At 44.6% G+C, this 23,840-nt stretch overlaps 1 protein-coding gene across 1 annotated transcript in view; it reads left to right on the top strand.

The window, feature by feature from the left end:
* The first annotated feature begins 478 nt into the window (after nt 1-478).
* CD99L2 (CD99 molecule like 2) overlaps nt 479-23,840 on the top strand; it is an 85,500-nt gene continuing 62,138 nt past the window's right edge. Inside the window, exon 1 of the mRNA XM_077826989.1 lies at nt 479-600. Within this exon, the coding sequence (XP_077683115.1) occupies nt 543-600 (58 nt within the window). The 5' untranslated portion in view covers nt 479-542. The remainder of the gene's footprint in view (nt 601-23,840) is intronic.

The following is a 23,840-nucleotide window of genomic DNA, read 5'->3' on the forward strand; positions in this document are numbered from 1 at the left end:
AAAACCAAATCTGGGACTGCACCAGGAGAAAGTGTGGGGGGGAGGCGGGGCGGATCTTTCGGGCCGGCCCAAAGCCCCCTTGCTCTGGGGTCCCCGCCTGTGCGTGCTCCAGGCACACAGCCCTCGCAGCGGGCGGACCGCTGCCCCCCCCCCGGGGACCCCCACCCCGCCCTCCTCCTCCTCCTCCTCCTCCTCACGCATCCCCGCCCCACCGATCCGCCTCGGCTCCGGGCGCCTTGCACGGGGCCGCTTCTCCTGGCCTCCCCAGCCGGATCCGGCCCCCTTGGGGACCCCCCTGCGCGGAAGCCCCTCAGCTGCGGCACCCCGCCCCTCCTGGCTTCCCCCGTATCCACCCAGCCCCTCCCCTCGGGGCCGGCCCCGCTCCTCGCGCGCCGCCTCCCTTCCCGCCCTCCCCGGCGGAGGCTGCGCCGCCCCGGCCGCTCGCGCCCCCGCCCCTCGCCTTGACGGCAGCCGCCTGGCCGGGTGGCTGAGAGGAGCTCTCGCGCCGAGGTCCCGCCGCCGCCGCCCGCCCCGGCCTGGCCATGGCCGGCCGCTCGCTCCTGCTGCTGGCCGCCGCCCTCGCCGCCCTGCTCGGGAGAGGTAAGCGCCAGGCGCCGCCGCCTTTGTGCCGGCCCGGCCCGCTCCCGCTCCCGCCCTGGGGCCGCGCAGGGCTCGGGGCCGGCCGCACCAGCTCCCCTCGCCCCCGCCCAACAGGGGCCGCTAAAGCCGGCCGGGCCCGGCTCGTGACAGGATTAAAAGGGGACCAAACCGCTCCCCCCCCCCCCACACACTTCTGCCGCCCCGCGAGAACAATGCGGGTCCCGGCTCCGGGGCGGGCCAGCGGCGTTGGCGACGGATCGCACAATGGAGCCCCCCCGGGCCGGGCCGCATCCCCCAGCCCCGTCAGCCCACGGCGCTGCCCGGAGCCGGCCCTTCTCCTCCGCTGCAGCGTCCCGTGCCGGCGGCCGCTCGCCCGCTGGGTGTGGGGCACGTCCCTTCTGCCCCGGGCCGCGCTGCGCCGGCTGGAGGGGGCCTGGGGTGGAATGAGACAAATACCCCGCTGTCCTACTGCGACCCTACAGCTGGGTGTAGCTGATACAGGCTGCATCTCCACCGTGTCTCCCTTAAGAGAGATCTCAAGGCGATTCTCTCCTTGAATTGTCAAAGCTGTGGACACCATAGCCAAACTCCAAAATACCAGCATACCATTCCAGCAGTTACGTAGAGGTAACAAATGTAATAAGCCCTACCAACAAAACCACCACTAGCTTATTATACCTTCCCCCAGCTCCCCTTCTTTTGTTTAGAAATCTCTGTTCTAAACCAAAAAGTTCAGAGGCAAGGAGCCATGCATTTAATATTTTTTACCTTCTGTTAAAAACTCCTGGGGTATTTGCTTTACAGCCTTTTAACAGATAGCTTTATTCAACAGCTAGAGATGAAAATTGGATTGAACAGCTTCTGGGCAGGTACTGAAGTATCAGCTTAATGCAACTATACAGTAACCGACAGGGCTTTACAGACTGTAGAGGTATTCATAGTTGAAAAGTAGGATTATAAAAAACAAGTCCATTGTTTAAATTTAAACAAAAATGTTCTCAGTGAGGGGTTGTCAACAGAAATGTGATGCTAAATGTATTAAACTTCATAGGAGCCAATGCCTAAATATATATCAGAACAAAGGATCTGGACAGTAAGAAAATGACCTCAAACTTATGTCCAGAATCTAGCTTACTGCGTTCTTGAGGATTTCGGAATGTCTACAAACATGACCCAAATTTCTTGAGACAAATGAATAAAATAGCTTTTTCATTCTCTGCTGTTTCTGCATGACAACTGCCTGACCTCAGAGTCTGCACCAGTGAATAATGGCAGAGGTGGATAGGGACTGGGGGAAAAAAGGCTTCTCTTTAAGAGGAATCAGAAGTCATAGTGTAATTTATAAACAGTTTGCAACTTCTGTTGTCAAATCGAAATAGGACAACATGTAAATGAACATGGGAAAAATCTGTTAAAACCACCATTGTTATTGTATAGTATGCACCTGCCAAACACAGACAGGACTGATAGGATATCAGTGATACCACAACTCAGTAAACCAAGCTAAAAAGCCTTTCTTTTAATAGCGCACAATATTACCATGCATCAGTCTGGGGTTTAATCTCCATTTGCCTTAGGTACCCAGCTGCCTGCTATAGCTGGCTTCAAATCATTTAAAAAGTGGAATGTTGTATGAAGTTGCTGCTACTTCACTTCCCTCCCATCTCTACCTTTTAAACTGGACAATATTAATTTAATTTGGCAGACAGCTAACATACTATATGTTAAATCAAGGCTGTAGGGCAAACGTAGAGAAAAATTAGTAGTGATGTAAGCACCACTTTAAAAGGGTCTCATTTCCTTGGAACTTTAGGATCAAAACCCTGTATAACCGATTTGGTTCTTGATTCTTCTAAGGTAGATAAATTGTACAACATCCAGTTATTTTCCGAGGAGAGCGGAGATTAAAACCTGAGCTGCTTTCTGCTCTACATTGAATAGGTTTCCCCTGTTGGGCCAGTGTCATCGGGCAAAATTTCCCTCTCATTCCACAGCTGTGCAGTTTTCCAGGTGTCTGGCTGCAGCCTTCTGCTACAGAGACAGTTGCTTTTCAGTGATGCTCTGTACATAAAGTATAATGTTTTTCCAAAAGTGCTCAGTGACTTAGGAGCCTAAGACTCATAGAAATTAAATTACCTTACATACTTTTGAGAATTTTCTGATAGTATGTCAGAGTGTTTTGGCATCCTCAAGGATGTGATGCAGGGACACTATATACATTACAAATGTTTTGTATTACTGTAGCGCCTAGGCGCTCTAGTCAGTATTCTGTTTACCTTTCTTCTGGGGTTGTCTCGCACCATTTTGGTTTTGCGCCTTCCTCCTGGGTCCATCACACAGTTCAGTAGCCCAGCCACTTTCCAACATCACACCCAACAGAAAGTCGTTGAGGAGAACAAGAGTATAGGAAAACTCAAAATTAAATCAGGCTTGAAAGTGACTTCACTTCAGCTATTTACCTAGTTCTACAGTAGTCTTTTCTGCTCAGTATGTCTTTTGTAGTTCTGTTTTCAGCATTATTAGGTATTTGTCCTGCAAATAATGCCACAGGCTTATAGCTTTCTGTGAATAAGGTGATGCATTTGTTTATTTACTCTGAGTGTATGGATAATTCAAATATCTAACCTTACTCTCACAATCCTTTTTAGCCACCTAAATGATACAAGCAAGATGTCCCTCTTAAAGAGATGCTGTCAGGTTAACAGTTTTTAAAAACAACATATCTTTACCTGTGCTATTAAACATCTTACTATTCAAAGGGGAAGAACTCTAATGATTTACTTGACTTATTTTACCATACTTATGTAGTTTGTTTACACTCTGAGCTTTTTTCCTGTATGGACAGAGAAATTAGACCAGCCTGTTTCATTTCTTGGCTCTTATGCCCTAGCACAGTGCTGCAGTAGTTGGATTACAAGTGTGGCAGGAGAATATTTATATCAAAACACCTGTCACTGAAATTTTCATAAACAATGGTGCTGGAACAGCGGTTTTAATCTTTAACTTGAGTTCTAATTCACCTAATAATGTCTTTCAGAAGTAAACATATAAAAGTACGTGGAGTTATAAGTAGGCTTGCCAGATTTTTTCTTCAATTAAGCATATGATATTGATTAGTTAAGCTTTATTTATATTTTCATAGTTGTAGGAAATTATGGGGTGGGAAAACAAGAAAGGGGTCAGCAATTATTTAATGGCAGATGTTGACTCAATTACAGCTCTACAATTTAACACAAATTGTCAACCTCCCATGTCAAAAATCTATAAAGTAAATATTCTTAGATCAAACTAAGTTCTCAGACAGTATTTCTTACTTTGCTTATCTGTAAATTTCTATCATCAGTGGAAATATTTGATTGATTTGTGTGTGTGTGGTGAAAGCAACATTTACCAATACAAATCTGATCTTTCCAAACTTAATTATAAGCCCTGATCTTGCAAATTCCTCCACACAAAGCCCCACTGACTTCAAACCCCATACAGAGTTAGTTGCAGGGTCATGGTCAGAGTTTTTCCCCATATAGTCTCATTCCTTCTGATGTGTCACTTAAAAGGCAAGACCTTTTGACATCCATAGAGAGAGTCCTTGTGCAGCACAGTCTTTTTAGAGATTAGGTCTCTTTCCTAAGACTTGAGAAAGGAGGGTAGATGTTCTACTGTATAGGAGATGCATGTCATCCTGATCTATACCTTGCAAGCATTGAGAAAGGCTTTGTGGGATAAGTTACTGAGAATATCTTCCCCAGCCAAAGCCACTAACAGACTCAGGATGAGACCCCCTTCTCTCCCACTCGTGCTTATATTACTTGCATTTAATAAATACTAGAATGTTTGAGGGAAAAATGTTTTGGGGGAAAAAAAATCAGGTATTGTACAGGTGGTCAGATTAGGTGATCACCATGGTCCCTTCTGGTATTGGAATCTGTGGAGCATTTTTTAAAACAAATGCTAGTCTTTCCTGATAGATCTCTCTCTCCATCCACTCACTCATGTATCTCTATCACTTTCCCTTCTTCCCACATATTTTTCTTTTTTCCTTCCCACACCTTCTCACTTTCCCTTGGTTTGTCCTCCCTGGTCTCTCTTCCAGGCTTCTGCAGCATCTGCCCCACTAGTGCTGCTAGATCTTGCTTTGACAGTGTCCTTATAAAACTTGTAAATCCAGCATTAGAATCCATTCTTAAAATTAACAGCAAGAGAAACTGTTCCACTGCTCCTTGGCCATGTACACAGTTCAAGTTTGTGTGGGGGCACAAACACAAATTAATGTACTAAATGAAGAGAATAAAACTAAAGCCACAATTCACAACAGTGAGAGTAGGCACTTCATGGAGAAAAGCTGTAGTTTACTTAGGTCTGATGCTTGCTATTGGGATGTTTGTCTGTTGTGTTAATAGGGCACTTATTGTAGTATACTAGCACATTGAACATTTTGGCCCATCTCCTAGGATACTACAACAATAAACATTCTATAAAGTCAACACCTCAGCTTCCCCTGGGTCCGCAGCATTATGGAAAAAAAATCAGGTCCACGAGTCTCAAGTTGGGCACTCAAAAAATCATTGACCAAGTTTTTTTAAAAAAGGTAGCAGTTTTTGGGAGGATGAGGTCGGAGCCTCCTCCTTGTCATAGGAAATTTCATCCTATTGAACACAGAATAGATGAATAATGACAAAAATATGTAGCTTTATCATACAGGGCCTGTGCTCGGAAGTTCCATGGCAGCTGCAGCTGCCATAGATGACAACAACTGATGGCACTAAGCACTTTAGGATTGGGTTCGCAGTCGTTTGTTGTAGCTCAGTGATCTCAGTATTGGCAATCCCAAGTATTCAAAAATCATGACTGTGCTGCCGCCCTCCCCCGAGTCATGACTGACAATTATGATTTAAAAAAAATTTTTTTTAAGTTTCCCTTGTGAAGTCACATTTTCAAGCTTCTCTTTGCAACCATGAAAATGAGACACTTTTTTCCCCCTTAAAAAATTAAAGCGGAGATTCTCACACTAACATGACTCGAGGAGCTGGGGCTTTAAGAAAAGACACTAAATATCATGTGATTTTAGCTAAAGTAGCAACACTGTCTACAATAATCTGTAATGTGTATTGCAATTAACAAAAGGAAAATAAACTCAGCTCAAGAGTATATACAAATCTTAACTACAGGATTACAAATTAAGCAGTATCCATAGTTTCTGCCCAGAGAAAGCCAGATTTGGGTGCCTTTCCTACACGTCTGCAGTTTGTAATTGCACCCTTGGCTGTGGATTACTCAAAGGACACAGTCCTGCAAACCTTACTAGGCTCTTAGTCCCAGCAGGGCTACTTGCATGTACAACAGCTGCAGAGTGAGACTCGTGGCTTTTTCATTTTGTTTTGATTTTCCAGAAATTTTAAGTCTGTATGGGAAACATTATTAATATGTTTATTTGAGGGGCATCACATGATGATGATGGCTTATGTGACACAGACGTGTTACTGGGAACTGAAGAAAGTTATTTTACATAGGCCACTTCAAAGCTGTCAGAGGCTAATTCTGTCACTACTCACCTGCTGGATTTGAACAGGTCACCTGGAGGTGAAAGACTCCATCCCTACAAGTGAGCTGAGTTCCAGCTTGTCCTCATCAGGCCACACAGACCCTGAGCTAGTGTCCAAACTAACTCCATTCCTGAGGTTTGGCCTTTTGGTAACTTGGATCACCACCAATTCAGGGAGGCAGCTTAGAATGAGGTTTAGTTGTCCCTAGGATCTCTGTCCAGCACCTCATCCAGCTCAGGCCCCTCTCACTAGAGCTCCACTAGAGCTCCTCCATCCTATCTCCTGCACCTGCCTTAGTGACTCATCAGAATAGCAACAGCTTTACACAGTCATCTAACACCTGCTGAAGCTGGGTGCACACCAGGCCTTGCCAGCCTCTTACAATCCAGGGAGTCGACCACAGTTTTTCAGAAGCTAAAAAGAGAACAACCCAGGCTACAAAAGTTATTTAAGGTGACTTGTTCAAGGTCAACCTGGATCTCAGACGCGGACAGCCCGTAATGCAGGGGTGGCCAACCTGAGCCTGAGAAGGAGCCAGAATTTACCAATGTACATTGCCAAAGAGCCACAGTAATACATCAGCAGCTCCCTCCCACTGCCCCGCTCCCAGTGCCTCCCATCTACCGGCAGCTCTGCTGATCAGCGCCTCACCCTCCGGACTTCCTGATCAGCTGTTTTGTGGCGTGCAGGAGGCTCTGGGGGAGGGGGGGAGAGGGGGGAGGGCATGCAGGCTCAGGGGAGGGTGTGGGAAGGGGTGGAATAGGGGCAGGGCCTGAGGCAGAGCCAGGGGTTGAGCAGTGAGCACCCCCCGGCACATTGGAAAGATGGCACCTGTAGCTCCAGCCCTGGAGTCAGTGCCTAGACAAGGAGCCGCATATTAACTTCTGAAGAGCTGCATGTGGCTCCAGAGCCACAGGTTGGCCACCCCTGCCATAATGTATCAATATATAGAAGCTAAAAATGAAGTTTAGTTTGTTTTAGATCAAATTGTGCTTTAAGTCCCTTCACGCAAGAAGAATCTTACTTGCTCTGCACTCCAAAGTGCTGGGTAAGCTGACTCACCAAAATGTCATGAGCATGAGGCTGAAAATCAAAGACAGACTTTCCTCTCCAGTTTCTTGGTAAAACACATGATACTGCCATGGGAGAAGGCTGAGCAGTACTCAACAGGGCGGGATACTCTTGGGCTGAGGCAGCAGGGACTGGGATCTGGGAGTTCAGGGTTCTGTTCCTGATTTTGCCATGGCCTTTCCCTGTGCCCAGTCATGTAAAACTGCATAGGTCTTTTGGGCATGCCCAAGTTGAGGATGCTTGTGCATGGAGATCTGTAAGCATGCAGAGCTCAGCATGTATGCATGCTTTCAAAATTGTGGCCTTTAAACTCACTGCATCTCAGATTCCTCTTCTGTAATGTTGGGCTAATATTTCTCTACTGGTTTGTTAAAAGGCTTAATGAATTGTTTACAGAGTGCCAGGAGATCTCTTTTTTTAAGTTGAGAGTGCCATGTAAATACAAAGTATTACCAAAGTGCAGTATGGGGCACAACTGGCAGAGTATCAAGCCAGAAAAGTGCCAGGCAGGGAAATCATACATTTCTTATACCTCTCAGTAGCTTGTTTAAGGAAGCTGCAGGCAGTGTCAAAATCAGCTCAGTGGGTTCTGCTGCCTCACATTGTAAAAATACAAACGCCAAACCACAGGATTACAAATGAAGCAGCATGCCATAGTTTCCATCCCAAGGCAGCCACATTTTAAATACAGGTTTCAGAGTAGTAGCTGTGTTAGTTTGTATTTGCAAAAAGAAAAGGAGTACTTGTGGCACCTTAGAGACTAACCAATTTATTTGAGCATCCGATGAAGTGAGCTGTAGCTCACGAAAGCTTATGCTCAAATAAATTGGTTAGTCTCTAAGGTTCCACAAGTACTCCTTTTCTTTTTACATTTTAATACCACTCCCACACATCGGCTGTTTTTAACTGCAGCCTTGGTTATGCATTATATAATTTTCAGTCTCAGGTCAAGTCAGACTGCATTGGCCAGTCAGCACACCCATGATTTTCAAGTGTCTGAAAAGCAGCAAATTATATTTCATTCACCTAGCCTAAGCACCAAGATTGTCCTGGGTTGCTAGATAATAAGGAATTCTCGACATTCACATAGGTAGAGTGAGGCATTCCTCACCCCTGACTCTCTCCCTGCTCTGACCGCAACAGTATAGCTGGATATAAACAGGCTGATGTGTGTTAATCAGGGGGTATGTGGACACCCAGCAATTCTGAATCATGAGTTTGTCTTAATGAACTGCAAGTTTGTTTTTAAAGGAACCCTGTTAAGCAGGTCAGGCCTATGCTTCGGATTTTGTAGCAAAATATTTCCCTGGGGTATCAGCCTCAGCCCATGCTGGGCTATCTTCCTCACATCCTTCCCTGCTCCAGTTTAGAGGTCTTTGCTTCTCCTGGGCTGCTTCATCTGGAATCCTAAGCCAGGAGGCTGGGTGCCTTCTCCTACCCCGTGATTGTACTGACAGACGGAGCCTACTCAGCACTTTTATAAGGCCCAAGTGTGCATGACACTGTATCCCTACCGTCTGGGAAGCAGCTAATTAATTATGGCACGAGGCTGGTCCCATTTCCCCTTAAAGGGGCCAGTCACCCTGTGATAGCTGCCTATGCCTTACTGGGTGATGTCTCCTGGACCACCTCTCTTCTCAAATGTGAACATAATATCCTAGTAGCAATTATTATAATTACTACTATAGGAAAGTAATATTAGGGAAGTAATTAGCTAGTTATAACTGTTGCACAGATGGCTCCCATCACCCCAGGCAGCAACTCTTTATGCTCTCTTATCCAGCATTGGCTTTTTAGGAAGGCAGATGAAGAGAGGAGCTAGCCTGTTTTTAGATGCTTTTACAGGTGTCCAGGCTCTTCTTTGCCATGGACAGAAGTGGAAGCAGCTGCAAGCAAGGGTGGAGCCAGCACCACATGACCTGCCAGAGCTGCATAGATTACCTTCAAGCTTCAGAGATTCCAAGACCAGAAGGGACCATTGATCACCTAGTCTGATCCTCCTGTATGACGCAGGGCACAGAACTTTCCTAAAATAATTCCTAGAGCAGATCTTTTAGAACAGAGTCTTGCTTTCAGAATGGTCAGCGAGGGAGAATCCACCACAACCCTTGATAAATTGTTCAATTAGGTACTCACTGCAGTCTGATACCCACTGTACTACAGAAATCAGAACCAGAAAGTGAAATAGACTAGAATTGGAAAGCAAAACTATCCATTCTGGTTTCATTGTCAAAGCTGAGTGAAGTGCAACAAGTAAATTAATTTTCACAATGCAGTTTAATTAACATTTCATTAACGTCTTTCAGTTTTAATAAATGTTAACATTAAATTAACCATGTAATTGGTTAGTATCATTAGTGATTAGAGATCTTGCTTTTAGATTTTTTTTACCTTGTCAGTGTCTAATTTATATGATAGAGAAACAAAAGCAAATTCTCTCTTTCAGCTGTCTCATCTGTAGCCAAATGCACACTAGTCAGTGCACTGCAGCAAAATAATCAAAATGGTGGAAATAGAAGTGGAAGGACTGAAACTGACAATTTTGAACAGTCATTTCTTTTTGCTCCTCTAGCTAATAATATTGACACTTGGAAATGGCATTGAAACGGATTTTGTGGCAGAAATGGTACTAAGAGTAGTTATTCTACATCTGTTGCAACAGATTTTGCCCCTAAAGCATGTTCAACAACAACAACAAGCCACTGATCTCCAACGCTGCCTAGAATAAAGTTTTAGCATTGCTAGGTTTGAAATAGAAATGTGTTTCTCCTCAGAAAATATATCCTGAAGGTATGATTTAACAGAAAAAATTGGTTTGACTATATACTGCTTCTGAAGCCACTTCAATAACAAACTATATGTTTGATAAACTAGCTAATAACTTTGTAGGTTTTCTTTTGTCATCTATTTTGTCAACTTGTGTAATTCACAAGCCAGTGAAAGAACTTGAGTAGAACAAAATTAGAGATGAATGTTCCATATCAAAAAGCAAACATGACAAAACTTCTCTCCAAAAGAGAATTTTGAAGTTGGTGAGCCAGACGTTTGATCTACTAGCAGTGACTTAGGTTGTGGGTGCAAGAACGTGTGTATACTGGGTGCCTCTCTGCTCCACTCTTTGAAGCAAATGGTCTGTTGACCAAAAGGTAGCCAAATTAATCTTTGATGTATCTGCATTGAATTCACAGGCGTTACACCAGGGTCAGATTTGATCCAGCCCTCCTGTCACTGTGCAGGCTGCAGCTGCCTATTAGATAAACCTTGTGGTAGTGCATTCTTACAATATGGTCACTTCCTCAGGAGACTTCAGGATGTGCAAAGGAAATTCTTGGAAGCAAATGGACAGGCTCTGCCCGACCTAGTGGCAGTGTCGAATGCTGCTATGCAAGGCATTGAGTCTCATCCCACATCTTTACTTCCGGAGATGCAAGATCACGTACTGTAGTTCAGTAAGTGCAGTGTTTTCTTCTTTTGGGAGACAGGGGGTTGCACCACTCAGCAGCTGCCTCCCCACCCTTCTCTGAATGGAGTCCTTGGTCTCCAGATCATGGCATGGAGTCTCAGGTTTAGATGACAGGGAACTAGAGGACTCTGCAAGATTTTTGAAAGAAACCTCAGAGTATCCACACAAGGGGAGAAGAGTGAGTGCACTGTTCTCAAACCTCAGCACAAGATGGAGTATGCAGCTAGAACTGAGAACAGGCCTAGAGAATGAAGTGCTGGTTTAAAAAAAAAAAAAAAAAAAAGTACTGCTCAGCATTTTTCAAGCTCTTTGAAATGCTTTTCTGCTTATGCTCAAAGAAATCTGGATGAAAGTGTCCGAGTTGGGAGATCTTATTGGAAAACTGCTTCAAAGAGGATGCACGCCCAGTGATAAACCCTTCAGTGCTAATTGCAGCTCTCTGGGAAAATGAGAGAACAAAAGCCAAAAAAAGATGATCAAGCTAAGCTATGGCCGAGTAAGAGCACACTTACAAAGTGATACCAGAAGCCTTAGTATTAGGCTTGGCAGAATTGGATTTTTTTTAAGAGTAATATTGATGGATAGTATCAATGTAGCCTTTTTGTTGTTGATTTAAAGGTTCACAGTTGCTCATAATTAGGGATGGGGGGTCAGATTATTATTTTATAACAGACATTAAGATTCAAAAATTAAAGCTTTATAACCATTACACAAATTGTCAACATCACACATCAAAATATAAAGTAAATATCCTTAAATCAATTCAGTTCTCAAGCAGCAATGTTCTTAATTTGTCTGTCAATTTGATGATCATCAATTGAATTTTTTTTGGCAGCGTCTGTGTGTACAGTGAAATAGATGTTGACTTGACATTTACTGATAAAATTCTAATCCTTCCAAGCCTAGTTATTGCTCTAATAGGGGAATGTAGGCTGGACAAAGCTGAGGATCTGGAGAACTTGCAGATTCCAAAGCTCTCAGGACCAGGAGCGAGAGGGGGAGTTGTGGATGTGTCTAGACTGCAGCTTAGAGTTAGGGTTGATAACATGTGCAAAACATGCTCCTATTACTATTGCAACCATACCCTGGCCTCTATCCCCCCTCCCTGTACTTCCTTCTATTCCTCAACCCCATCAGTTTTATCTTGTCTTAACAGTTGACTCTTTGGGGGCAGGGACTGCCTTGGTACATAGTACACCATCTAGCAGAATGGGGCTACTGGGATAGAAATCATAAACACCACCATAGAGCTTCTAAGAAGCATTCCTCAAAGAAGCTATTGGTTCTTACTGTACTAACTGATTTCTTGGAAGAGTAGCCCCTTCCTTGAAGTGCTTGGGTTGCTCTGAGATTGGATTTATCAGTTTCCTATGTTATGCCAGCTGCTGAAGACCAGATTAGACATGGGTTCTACCTGTCATGAGATATGATCAGATCTCTGCCCTGGTCAGAAGCAACTCCCAAGTAAAGCAGGTCCAACTCTCTTGCAGGAGCAGGGCTTTCACACCTCCTTAGTCCTGCATGTTTGCAAGGAAGTCATTGCCAGTAGAAATCTCAACTCAAGCTACTTCTGAGTGCTTTGGTTAAGTGTTGATTTCCTGAATGACCAGCCACCTTCTTTCTGTGTTTAGGCATCCCAGTTAACTCTGAATTTACATCTCCTGTTCAGACAATGCAAAATGTTGTGAGGGAAGCTATGTCTGACCCAGTCTATCCCATTTAGAATAAAAAACCCTTTTAGGGTTCCATTCTTCCATCAGGTTTCATAGTAACAGCCGTGTTAGTCTGTATTCGCAAAAAGAAAAGGAGTCCTTGTGGCACCTTAGAGACTAACCAATTTATTTGAGCATGAGCTTTCGTGAGCTACAGCTCACTTCATCAGTTACATCAGTTACACACAGTGTTTATCATAGAGGTTTGTATAATTTACATTGCTGAGACGCATTGCACAGCTGTTGGGCAGTTCATGTGAAAATGGCACTTGGTCGTTCACAAAATGCTGTGCATCTTGGAGGCCTGGCAGCCTTGTGTGAAACGTGCATTATGCAAGGCAGGTGACAAATGGACCAAAAGGTTTCATCTGGCTAATTGGAGACATTTACAGGTATTCTCCCAAAAGGGTGTGGGGGGGAGGAAAGAAAAAAAGAAAAACTCAAGGATGAAAACTGATGCCTCTTCCTGCAGGTAGATCATTCATTGGAACAGCCATTACTAGAAACAAATCACCATTGTGCAGTCATTGTGGTTAAAACACCACATTGTGCAGTGTCCATCATTGGAGGTTTTTAAAAACAGGTTGGACAAATGCCTGTCAGGGATGGTCTAGGTTTACTTGGTCCTGCCACACCAAGGGGGCTGGACTTTATGATTTCGTGGGAGTCCCTTCCAGCCCTACATTTCTAGGATTCATAGCCTGTACAGCTTTGCAGGATGCTCTCATTTCAAGCGACAGGGTAGGTTTATTCCCTTTTCAGCCCTGACAGCCAAAACCTTCAGGATGGCATGTGGCATGCATAGTACTTGGAAAAAAACAATCTCTGTGTATGGTTTCAGAGTAACAGCCGTGTTAGTCTGTATTCGCAAAAAGAAAAGGAGTACTTGTGGCACCTTAGAGACTAACCAATTTATTTGAGCATGAGCTTTCGTGAGCTACAGCTCACTTCATCGGATGCATTCCACGGTATGCATCCAATGAAGTGAGCTGTAGCTCATGAAAGCTCATGGTCAAATAAATTGGTTAGTCTCTGTGTAGCTTCACATACGGTAGAGTGATACTGTGGTCTGAGCTGGAAAACCAAGCAGGACGTATAAATGTTGGTGATATATATACAAGCATGCTTTTCTGTCCGCTGTAAAGTTGACCCAAAAAAAATGGAAATCTCCCAGAAAAATTTTGCATTTTGGGAAAAATTTTCATCCCAAATTCCAAAATGGAATTTTTTGTCTTCATGAGGCTGTCTGCCTCTCCATTCCTGGAGTTAAGGGAAAATAGGGGCAAAGAGCAGAAATTGAAATTCACAAGAGCTTTCTAGGCTGGCAGGGAGCCAAGAAGCCATCTCTGGGATTTTCTCCACCAGAACATGGACATTTTTCAGCAAAAAACTGAAATTTTCTTGTAAAAAAAGTTTTGGTTTTGTGAACAGGGCATTTTTTTTTCAAAATAAAAAATTACCCAACAAAAAACTTTAGTCCCCTGCATCGTCTTATATTATTCCTGCCATAAATAAATTCCATGCACCAAATCAAGGCCTGAATGAGTACAGTGCCTGTGAACCATTGTATGGCATCAGCACATACAAAGCCGCTAAGTGTGTGAGAACTGTGGGATGTAGACTCAGGTATCATGAAGGGAGAGAGAGAGAGAGACGGACTCAGGAGCAGTAAGAATATAGGAGAAAACGTACAATGTTGGAATGTTAAGTCCCATAGGAACTGACATTATTTGGATTAGAAAGATTCTTTACAACTTGATGACAATCTAACTCCCAGCTGAAGTAAAAGCCCCCCCCCCCCCTTTAGAACAAGCCTTTAATTAGGCTGGATAAAAATCTTTCTGGGCTGGTGTAGGCCTGTGATAGGCTTCTTGGCTAAACTCAAGTCTTCCAAAACATGAGCAGATCTGTCTGACTGAAGCACCCAGGCCAAACTAAGTCTTTCAAAGTCAGGGCCAGCTTTATACTCCCCACCAAATTCCAGCCAATCGGCAGTCACTCCCACTTATGGACCACTCCATCGCACCCACTGTCAAGAGGTACAAACAAAAGGTGTGGTATCATTTGAATAATTACTTTTAACAAGATCGACCAGTATTAGCCAGCCCTGAAATTCATGGCAAGGACAGATTCAAACTTTGTGTTGAGCCTACCTGCACTTTTAACCATTTATTTGGTCTTAGAAAAATAATGCACTTTGAGACTGGTTTAAACTGTACACATTTAAAGAGAGAAGACCTCCTTTTTGGGGGTAAATCTGAAGTTAATTGAGAGAATAAGTTACATCATTTCACAGGCAGAAAGCACAGAACAATGATCATTTCGGTTTTTTGGGTTTTCATCTAACGATTTTCTAAGGTAGAGGGCAATTGTCTTTATGCCTGTTGCCCTCTAGTGGCTGGCTTGGAAAGTGGATAAGAGACCTACTACTAATAGCAACTAGCGGAGTTCCCCTTTAGTTCCAACGTCAGAGGGCTGTGTTCTAGCATTCTACTCCTGCCTCTGTGTGTGTAATTTAGGTGTTGGGAATTGTGTCTGTTGTCAGAAAAACACTAATTAGTAACACTGTGCTGTACAGGTTTGTAAAGACAACTACTATAGGAAAATCAGCAGACATCCTGGTAGATAACAGTGTTCTTTCAAACTATGAAGAACTAGAGGAATTCTGGATTCCGAAGCATTAATAACTGTAGCTAACAACATTGCTAGAAGCGTTTGACCCAAATGTGAGAAATGTTGTTTAAAAGCAAAATCTTGTCCTCCTGTTCAAAATCTGCAACAGGAATGTCAGCAGGACATGTGGTGGCTTTGAGGCTTTGGAATTTCCCCTGAATCATGCTGTTGGCAGAGGGATTAGTCTTCTAAATTAGCAGATATCCACGATCCAAGGAGGGGGCACTTGTGGATTCTGTCACTTTCTCATATTTCGGAAGCCTGGTACATTTGCACAGTAACAAACTTTATGCTGTTCCATTGACTTCCCTAGGAGCTGGTATGTGAGCTAATTTTTCACAAGTGTTGGGCACTTATACAGAAGCCTAAATCAAGATTTAGAAGTCTAACTTTAGGGTTCTGGTTTTTTTGAAAGTGTTGGCATTAAACTGAACAACTTGAGTAGCATTTACAAATAATTGGTAAAAATCTAGCTGCTGCAGTTTGCTTGCAGCGTGTTCACAATCCGTAGTACTGTTAGTTGAAAATAAGGTTTGATGTTGTAATCAATGCAGCATTTTATATCACAATCAGGAGAAATAGCAGCTTTAACAGTATCATTTCACCTGTGTAGTTTAAAATTAACCAAGGAGGTTAAGGGATAAAATGCCACACTTCTCAGCGATACCAGCCCTCTCTCAGATCACTGGTTCCCCTAAGTCCCCACCATTAGAGAGATTGTGCAGCATGTCCTAGAGGATCTGGGCTATTTCAGACCAATGAGGAGAGAGAAATCTAAAGTTCCCTCACAGAATGCCCTGCCATCAGCCCCTTCCCCTCTAAATGGGGAAATCCAGCATAAACTCCTCCCTCCACAGCTTCGGCAGTATCACATGGGGAAAGAGAGGCTCTATCAATTAGGTGTTTAGTACTTTATATTCCAAAGCCAGCACCTTAACCACCACTTGTAACCAGCAGGCACCCAGGGCAGATCCTGGCACATTAGTGATATGTGCCCATAAGGATGGTGTACTCTGTCCAAAAAGTAGGAGGATGCACTAGTTTCAGTCTTCAAATGGATTTACGGATGCTGCATGTAGTTTCAGTTGCACTAGTCTGTTCCCAACACGAGAAGGGCACGTACAATGGCAGCAAAGTCTTACTTCAGAAGAATCAGTCGCAACCTCTTGGCTGGACACAGATGGGGAGGAAAAAACCCATTCTGGATGCATCTTACAGCAGCCAGGGAATCACAGCAGACCCCTGCATAGCAAACTTGAGTGACAGACCACAGAAACATACCTTCAACCTTACAGGTAGATATAAGCCCTTCTGTGCCTCCTAAGATCTCCCCCTCCATCAACGTCACCTAAGTCTTAACTGGATTGAGCCTCAATACTGACTTATTACCTATCTGAAATAGTGCAGGAAGACAGGAACACTGCATTCCAAGTGATGAGCCAGCATTTTCACTGTGTAATTCCCTATTTGCCTAGTTTTAGCTGTAGTATCTTCTCTTGATTTTTATCTACTGAGTACAATCTCTTTGTTAGGAATCTGGTGATAAGCATTTAATCACAGGGTCCACTCACCACTAGGGCACCTCCTCCTGGTGGTTCAGGGATTAGCTCCTCTTCGGTCCAATGCTCCCTTCTGTCACTCGTTCATGTGCCCTGCCACCTCTCTCTGTGACTCAGTGATCTCTCTTTGTGGCTTGGTCCTCCAGCCACCTCACTGAGCATTTTCCCCTTCCAGGGGTTCTCAAAGTAGCTCCATCCAAAAATGTCAGTCTTCTCCCTCACTTCCCCAGTGGCTGGGAGGTGAACCAGGCCCGCCCTCTCGGTTCTAGTTCTGGGACCTTCTAATCAGCAGCCAAGGTCTTAAACATCACTGCCATTTCCCTGAGCCTTTTCCTACATCTCCATTTAGGTAGGTAGGCATCCATCCATCCATCCATCCTGCTCTAGTGTCTAGAGAGTGGCTACAGACTCCCTTACTCCAGCCCCTTTTCCCTTGCCAGCTTCCTGGCTTTATACTAGCCCCACCTATTCCTTCTCAGCTGGGCTCCATCCCCATCTAATTTCCCTCAGATGAGGCCTGTCCAGTTAATTGGCCCTTTCTCAGCCTCCAGGGAAGTGTGAGGTGAACACCCCCATCACACTCCTGCATTGTGTAACACCTCAGGCTCTCTCCTTGGCTGTTCTGTGCTGGCTGAAAGAAGTGTATTTGTATCACAACTTGTCATCTGTTTTATAAACTGTCCTCCGTGGTTGAAGGGTGTAAGTGTGTGACTCACCAGCCAGCACAATGCAGACCTCCTAATGGTGGGGTGAGACTTTGCAGGCCTCCTGTAGCACCCCCTGCTGACAGCTCTTCCAGCCATACTGTGGTCTCCCTTTTGCTATTCTACCTGGGTCACATATAATCCCACCCCTTTCGGGGTAAATCCAACACATAGTAGTCAATCAACTTCCTAGTGGACTCTCAGTCTGAGTCTGGACTCCCTAGCCCTTACCTATAGCATCAGGGAAGTTTCACTAGTCCTAACTCCTTGCTGAGGGCATTTCCCCACAGTCCTCAGTCAGCTGATAGGGAAACCCGGGCCTTCCCTCTTCACTGGGTTCCAGTCTAGGCACCCTTGAATAGGTAGTCAGGGCTGGTGTACCTTCTTAGTCCTCTTCCTACCTCTCCCTGTCTTGGGCCTTTGATACACCTTCTCCCATCTGTCAGCTCCGCCTTCTGTAAGCCCCTTCCATTGGCTCACAGCAGAATTTGTTAGCACTTTCTGGTATCCAGCTGGTTCTGCTGGAGGAGTTTTCTCCACTCCTGGGCTGGGCAGTCCCTGACTCAGCAGCAGTTTTCCTGCTCCCTGCAGGCCCCTCCACCAGCTCACACAATCCCAGCTGGACTCACTTCCCACTGCTTTCCCTCCCAGCTTCCTTGGGCTCTCAGGTGTAGATGTACCTTCCATCAGAGAGACTGTATCGACCATCAGGTTGCTCAGTGAGTGAATTGGTAAAATCTACTCTCCTTCCTGCTCAGCCCTGCTTGAGCCAGGGTCAGCCCTTTATCTCCTCCCTCCAGGCTTGACACAGACTGAAGTTGTAAGGGGAGCGAGGCTGATTGCACCCACAGGCTCTCATTGACTCCTTCAGGCCCAATGTGGGGTTGATACACCCCACTGTATAGGGAAATTCACAGTTGTTACTTATTGCGCACCCAGTACTGATTATAATTCATTTTATAAGCCTGGACAGTGTGTGCGAAATATGTTTAAATGCCCACACTTGCCAATGGAGTCATGGTAAAAATCTCTCTACCCTTTCTTAGCACTCTCCATCCAGAGATCTCAAACTGTCTCTTTAATGAATTAAGCCCCAGGCCTTCCCTGTGATGCAAGTATTGCCCTCTCCATTTTAAAGATGGGTAAATTACTGCTGCTATTATTTGTATGTTGCCAACAGTGCTTTACAAACAGATACCTAGGACAAGGTCCCTGCCTCTGAGTTTACAGTCTGAAGGTTACACACCAATTTGTGGTAGCACCAGAAATAAAACCTAGATCTCCTGTTTCCTAGTTCACTGCTTTAGCCAGCAGACTCTGCTTCCTAAAAGAAAAATCCAGGGGCTCATGAGACCATCAGAATTCTCTATTATCCAGAGGAAGCATGGTCTAGTGAATAGGAGCCAGGACTGGGCATATTCATGTATCTTCAATTGATTTGAGCAAGTTGCTTACCCTCCCTATGCCTCTTGCTCTGATCTATCAAAATGGGGATGATGTTAATTACCCGCCTTTGCAAAGTGCTTTGAAAGCTATGGATGAAAAGTACTTTAAGTGCAAATTGTTTGTTACACATTGTAATTATTTGTTTTCTCTTATTTAAAAAAAAAAAAAAAAAAAGCAAGGAGCCCAAAATAGGACTCCTCTGTTTTTCCCGCCTGTGCCACACTAGCATTAGTGGCACCTGTGTCAATCTCACAAGCCCTCAGGGTGGGTCTTCAATCCCACATCCCTCTAAAAATGAGGAACCTTAAAAATTGTGCTGAGAATTTTTGATCCTTCTTTCTTCATGTGACTGACTGATTTAGTCACTTTAATTGGAAGCAGTTTTCAGAGTAGATGAAACACTGGGGCAGAGATGTCTTTTTGACATTAATATGATAATGGTTCTTTCAGATTTAAGTTGCTTAGAAATTTGTCACCCACTTTTAGTCTGGAGACATAAGAGAGTCTGAAAAATCCTGAAAGAATTGAATGTTGATACAGAAGAAAATCATTTTGACTGGGATTTTGTTTTATTTGAACAGCACTGGGTAATTTTGGATAAGTGCAAACAAAGACACGTCTCAGATCAGTGTGAATCAGGAACCACTCCACTTTATCTGTGGCAGCATGAGTGAGCAGAACCAGACCCCAGCGGTTTGTTTTCAGAGCATAATATGGGAAATCCTCACATAGCCCTGTTCGTTAATATTTCAACTGATACATTCTGCCTCCTTAAATTTCCCAATAACAGTTCTTTGCTTTCTGTCCTGAACTATTTGTGCAGCATTGTTATGCACCATGTACAATGATATGAACTTCCATACCCCAGAGATGGCTGCCTTTCAGTGATGGGCAAAGCAGGTGCACCAGTTGGTAACATTTGTCTAGAGTTTAAGATTATCACATGAAAGGTGCTCTGTTAGCAGTTGCAATTTGTCGTAGATTCTTTTTTTTTTTAAAGCCATACAGAACCAATATGTTCCTCCAGTCAGATCTCCAGCATAACACAGGCCACAGAATTTCACCCAGTAATTCCTGTATCAAGTTTGTACCTTCTAGTTAAACTAGATCCTATCCTTGTGATTAGCATTCAGTGTCAGTGCATCCATATTTATCCCTTGGTCCTCCCACATACTCCAGGCTAGTATTTGCATAGGTGGTGATCAACAGATATTCTTGCAAGTTTGTAAGTACCAGGGCTATTGTACAACTTTCCGCCTGCCTACAGGGGGAATACTGTCTTTCTCAGTCTCTGATACATTAAGATGCTTCCATTGCATCACTGCTTTTTACACAGAGTTCTGTCACATCAAGTGACCTAAGCCAATGTGAAGTGACATATGAAGCTGGCTTCTCTCCTCCTTCTACCTTGTGAGTGGCACTGGGTTGGGTTGGGTACCCACAAGAAACAGATGTTCTGTGCCTGCCCAAGAGCACTGAGGATGTCATCTCTTGCATTAGACCATATTTATTAGAGGAGCATGTCACTGTTTTTAAGGGCCACGTGGCATTTTCATTCTAAACCCTCCACTTCTGAGGTTTAATATACTGACATGCTGAAATTGACACTGTGAGGGATACAAACTCTGTCTAAATGCATCATCTCTTTGAAACAGAAAATTTGGTTCACAGCATGTAAGTCCGGAAGCTTACACAAAAAATTGTTCACTAAGATTGGAAATGGTTTTAGTCAAGCTCTGGGTGGGAAACAAGCACATTAGCTTTAAAAAAGAAAAAAAAGAATTTGGCATGGAGTCAATTGCTAGAGTTATTCCCTGGAGCAAACAAGCCATTCACGTAACTTCCTCATTGTTCTAGTTGTTTTTAAACATAAAAATATAGTAAACTGAATATGGGTTGTTTCCAAGCAGCAAATATTTCACATTTTTCAGGTCTTAAAGCAGAAAGAACAGAGACATAGGAGAGAGGTGGTAGAGAAAAGAGTGTGTATGCTGAACAAACTGCGTCTGTTGGTTTCTAGGCAGGCTTTTGTCTTAAGCCTTATCTACACTAGGAGTCCTTTACCAGTATAGGAATACTGGAATCCTGTACTGGCAAAGTGCTCCTAATATGGATGCAGCTATATTGGCAAAGCTATGCTTTTATTGGTATAGTTTATTCCACCACCTGTGAGCGAAACAAACTATACTGATAAAAACCCAGTTTTGCTGGTTTGGCTGAGTGAGTGTGCACTAGAAGCTTTTGCCGGCACAGCTGTGTCAGTCAGGGATCACACATCTTCACGCCCCTGACTGGCAGAAGTCTGCAGTGTAGATGTAGCTTAAGGTGTTCATTAGCAATAGGTTGGCTTCTTCGTTTTTCTGGTGGGTGGTAGATGCTGGGTTTTCCTTTTCCCACTGTCTGGCTAGGATTCCTTTGACTCTTGTGAGGGCAGAAAGGGAACTGTAGTTGTTTTAATTGGTCCTTTCAAGGCAGAGTTCAGGGGTAGGACAGAGCAGTAAAATTGACCTTAGTACAGACCATGGTTTTGAGCAGGGGATCTTTTTGTGGGCCCATGTTACAAGGCAAAGTTCAGGAGGGGAGTGCTGGCATCTCCACCATTCACCTGAGTCTGTACATTTTGCCTTGTGACGTCTGTGCGAACTCCAGTAAAAACCTGTGGGTTGGACTGCAGACTATTTGTTGGATACAAATGATGTGCTCAGTGCAGTACACAAAAAGAGATGGGAGCCTTTACCCTCAAGGAGCTTAGCACTTCTGTGAACAAAGCACAGCAAGAGAGAGATAGATGGCAGGACAGTGAGTAGTGTATGCAACTCACTGCACTGTTTTTGTCTGGACTTTCGGGAGGTTTATAGAGGAGCCTGATTAGCCATTGATCTGCAGATCGCACCTATCCTCTATATGTGACTTTTGTATGTGAGCAGGAAGAGGTACTTGGGTCTGGATGTAAACCAAGGCTTGGAAATTAGGTAAGTAGTTTTGGCTTTTCAGCTGTTAACATCCATGATATTATTGGGTACATCACACCACGTTATTGTAGAATGCCTTGGGTGGCAGAGGATGAGCTGTCTGAATATTCCCATTTCGGAGGGTGGGCTCATTCCACCGATAGATGGTTTATGTAGTGAAGGAATCTGAGAGGGACAGTATCTTCCAGATTGCCTGGAAGGAACTGAAGATGTTTTCAGGAGGGCGGAGGAGTGACTTTGCTGGGAAACAGAGGACCATCTGCTGATGTCTCACAAAATTTAAGGCAGATATAGGTTGGTGTCTGGAAGGCCTCATCTGCCAGTTTACCTGGAATATTTAAACGCTTTCTGGGGAAATTCCGAGGGATGATTTGCCTCCATCTGTTCTCTCATTGGATGATGGTTTATATGGATAGTTTCCTATTAATGCTCCTGGGCTCCGCTGGGAGAGGAACTCCAAACTAACTGACAAGCAGGTTCATGTACAGTATTGTCTGTTGACATATGGCCTTGCTGTTCTGGTTTTCCTCTTCAGTGTGCCACCAGCCACCTTCTGAAATCATACATCAGCCAGTCGTTCAATCCATCAGACTATGCCAAGTGCTGCCTTAGCCTAACCCTTATGTGAATGGCAACTTGAGTTACTTGATCAGACACTCAGTTGCAAAGAAAGTCCTGCACAACGGCCTCCAGCTATGATAATGGCAGGTGTATTTCTGAATCATGGCTAGGGCTGAGCCAGCCCAGGAAAGCAAGGTTCTGTCACAGGACCAGCCCCTGAGGCTCATTGGAGGTTTGGATAAAACCCAAACACTCTATTACTGGCTCTCCCTGAAGCTTTACCTGTGTTGCCTTTGCTGTCCTGTGAGGGAGACAGACAGTGGCCTGACTCCCCCCATCCTGTTCCTGGCCAGAGTCCAGCACCCTCTTCCTGAGGTGGTCTCAAGGATCAAACAGTCAGTGCCACATCTGCTTTTTCACAGGCCGCTGGGGGTGTGTGTGTGTCCCCTACCCTTCCCAAATCCACAGGGGTTAGAAAGCAGCTTGTTGTCCTTTGCAGATAGGCATCAGGGAGAGGAGGAGACAGTCCAGTACCAGCCACTGCCAGATAGAGAGGCAAGGGCAGACAGAGCCCACGCCTGTTGGCATCCTCTCAGCTCTGCCTGTCGCACTAGCTGTGGCTAGCAACAGGGAGGAAAGGCCCCATTCTCAATATCTAATGGCTCCTTTAGGGTGCTTTGGTAGCACAAAGAGACCATAAAGGAAGTGGATCTGCCTTAGTGGGAATATCACTAGCACAGAGGCTTCACTGGGACTACAGCTACATTATGAGCTAGGGGGATGAGTCCCCTCCTCAGACCCAGCGTGTTTCCCCTCTCTTGCTGCCTACAGAACAGGTGAGTTTGGCAGGAGGCAATTGGACTCTCCAGTTCCCCCTCCCCCCCCAGGTAGGAAGATGGGGGAACAGCCACCTACCTCCTCTGAAAATCCCTGACAGGGGAGTCCTAGCAATAAATAAGCATGATAGGATCAGATCACCAGCTACCTTTGTCCTTCAGGGGAAGAGAATGGAGCCAAACCTTAGTGTGCCGGTGTTCGCATGCTTGGCTAGAACCTGCCTTGCCTCAATTGGGTTCCAGCCAGATATTTTGCAGCAGCCTAACTATGGCTTTCAATGCACAAAGCATTATGTGGCTGCTGGGTCTATAAGTGAAGGCCCTTAATGTAAATAATCTGCATCAAACATTGTTGTAACTATACAAAGACCCATCGTGCTTATTAGGGATAGGGACGAAGCCCTGTTTAAAAATTTACTCCCGGCAAGCATTGAATGAATTGTAGCAGGGAACTGCATTCAGTCCAGTTACCCACACTTACAAAATCTACAAGGGCCCTGTGAATTAAATGCAAAGGACATGGGTGCATGGTTATAAAATAACACAGAAAAGGTCACTTGCATGTGGGGGCTCTGCGGTTTGCACTGTTGTTGCCAGAGATTTTCTGTAGATGTGTGCAATAATTTGGGTTAGTCTGTGTAATCATGTCTCCCTCTAGTGGCTAGCCCCAGTGAATGTAACAGCCTGCCAGCTACATAGAGCT

This window comes from Eretmochelys imbricata, chromosome 9, assembly GCF_965152235.1.
Source record: "Eretmochelys imbricata isolate rEreImb1 chromosome 9, rEreImb1.hap1, whole genome shotgun sequence".
Lineage (NCBI taxonomy): Eukaryota > Metazoa > Chordata > Testudines > Cheloniidae > Eretmochelys > Eretmochelys imbricata.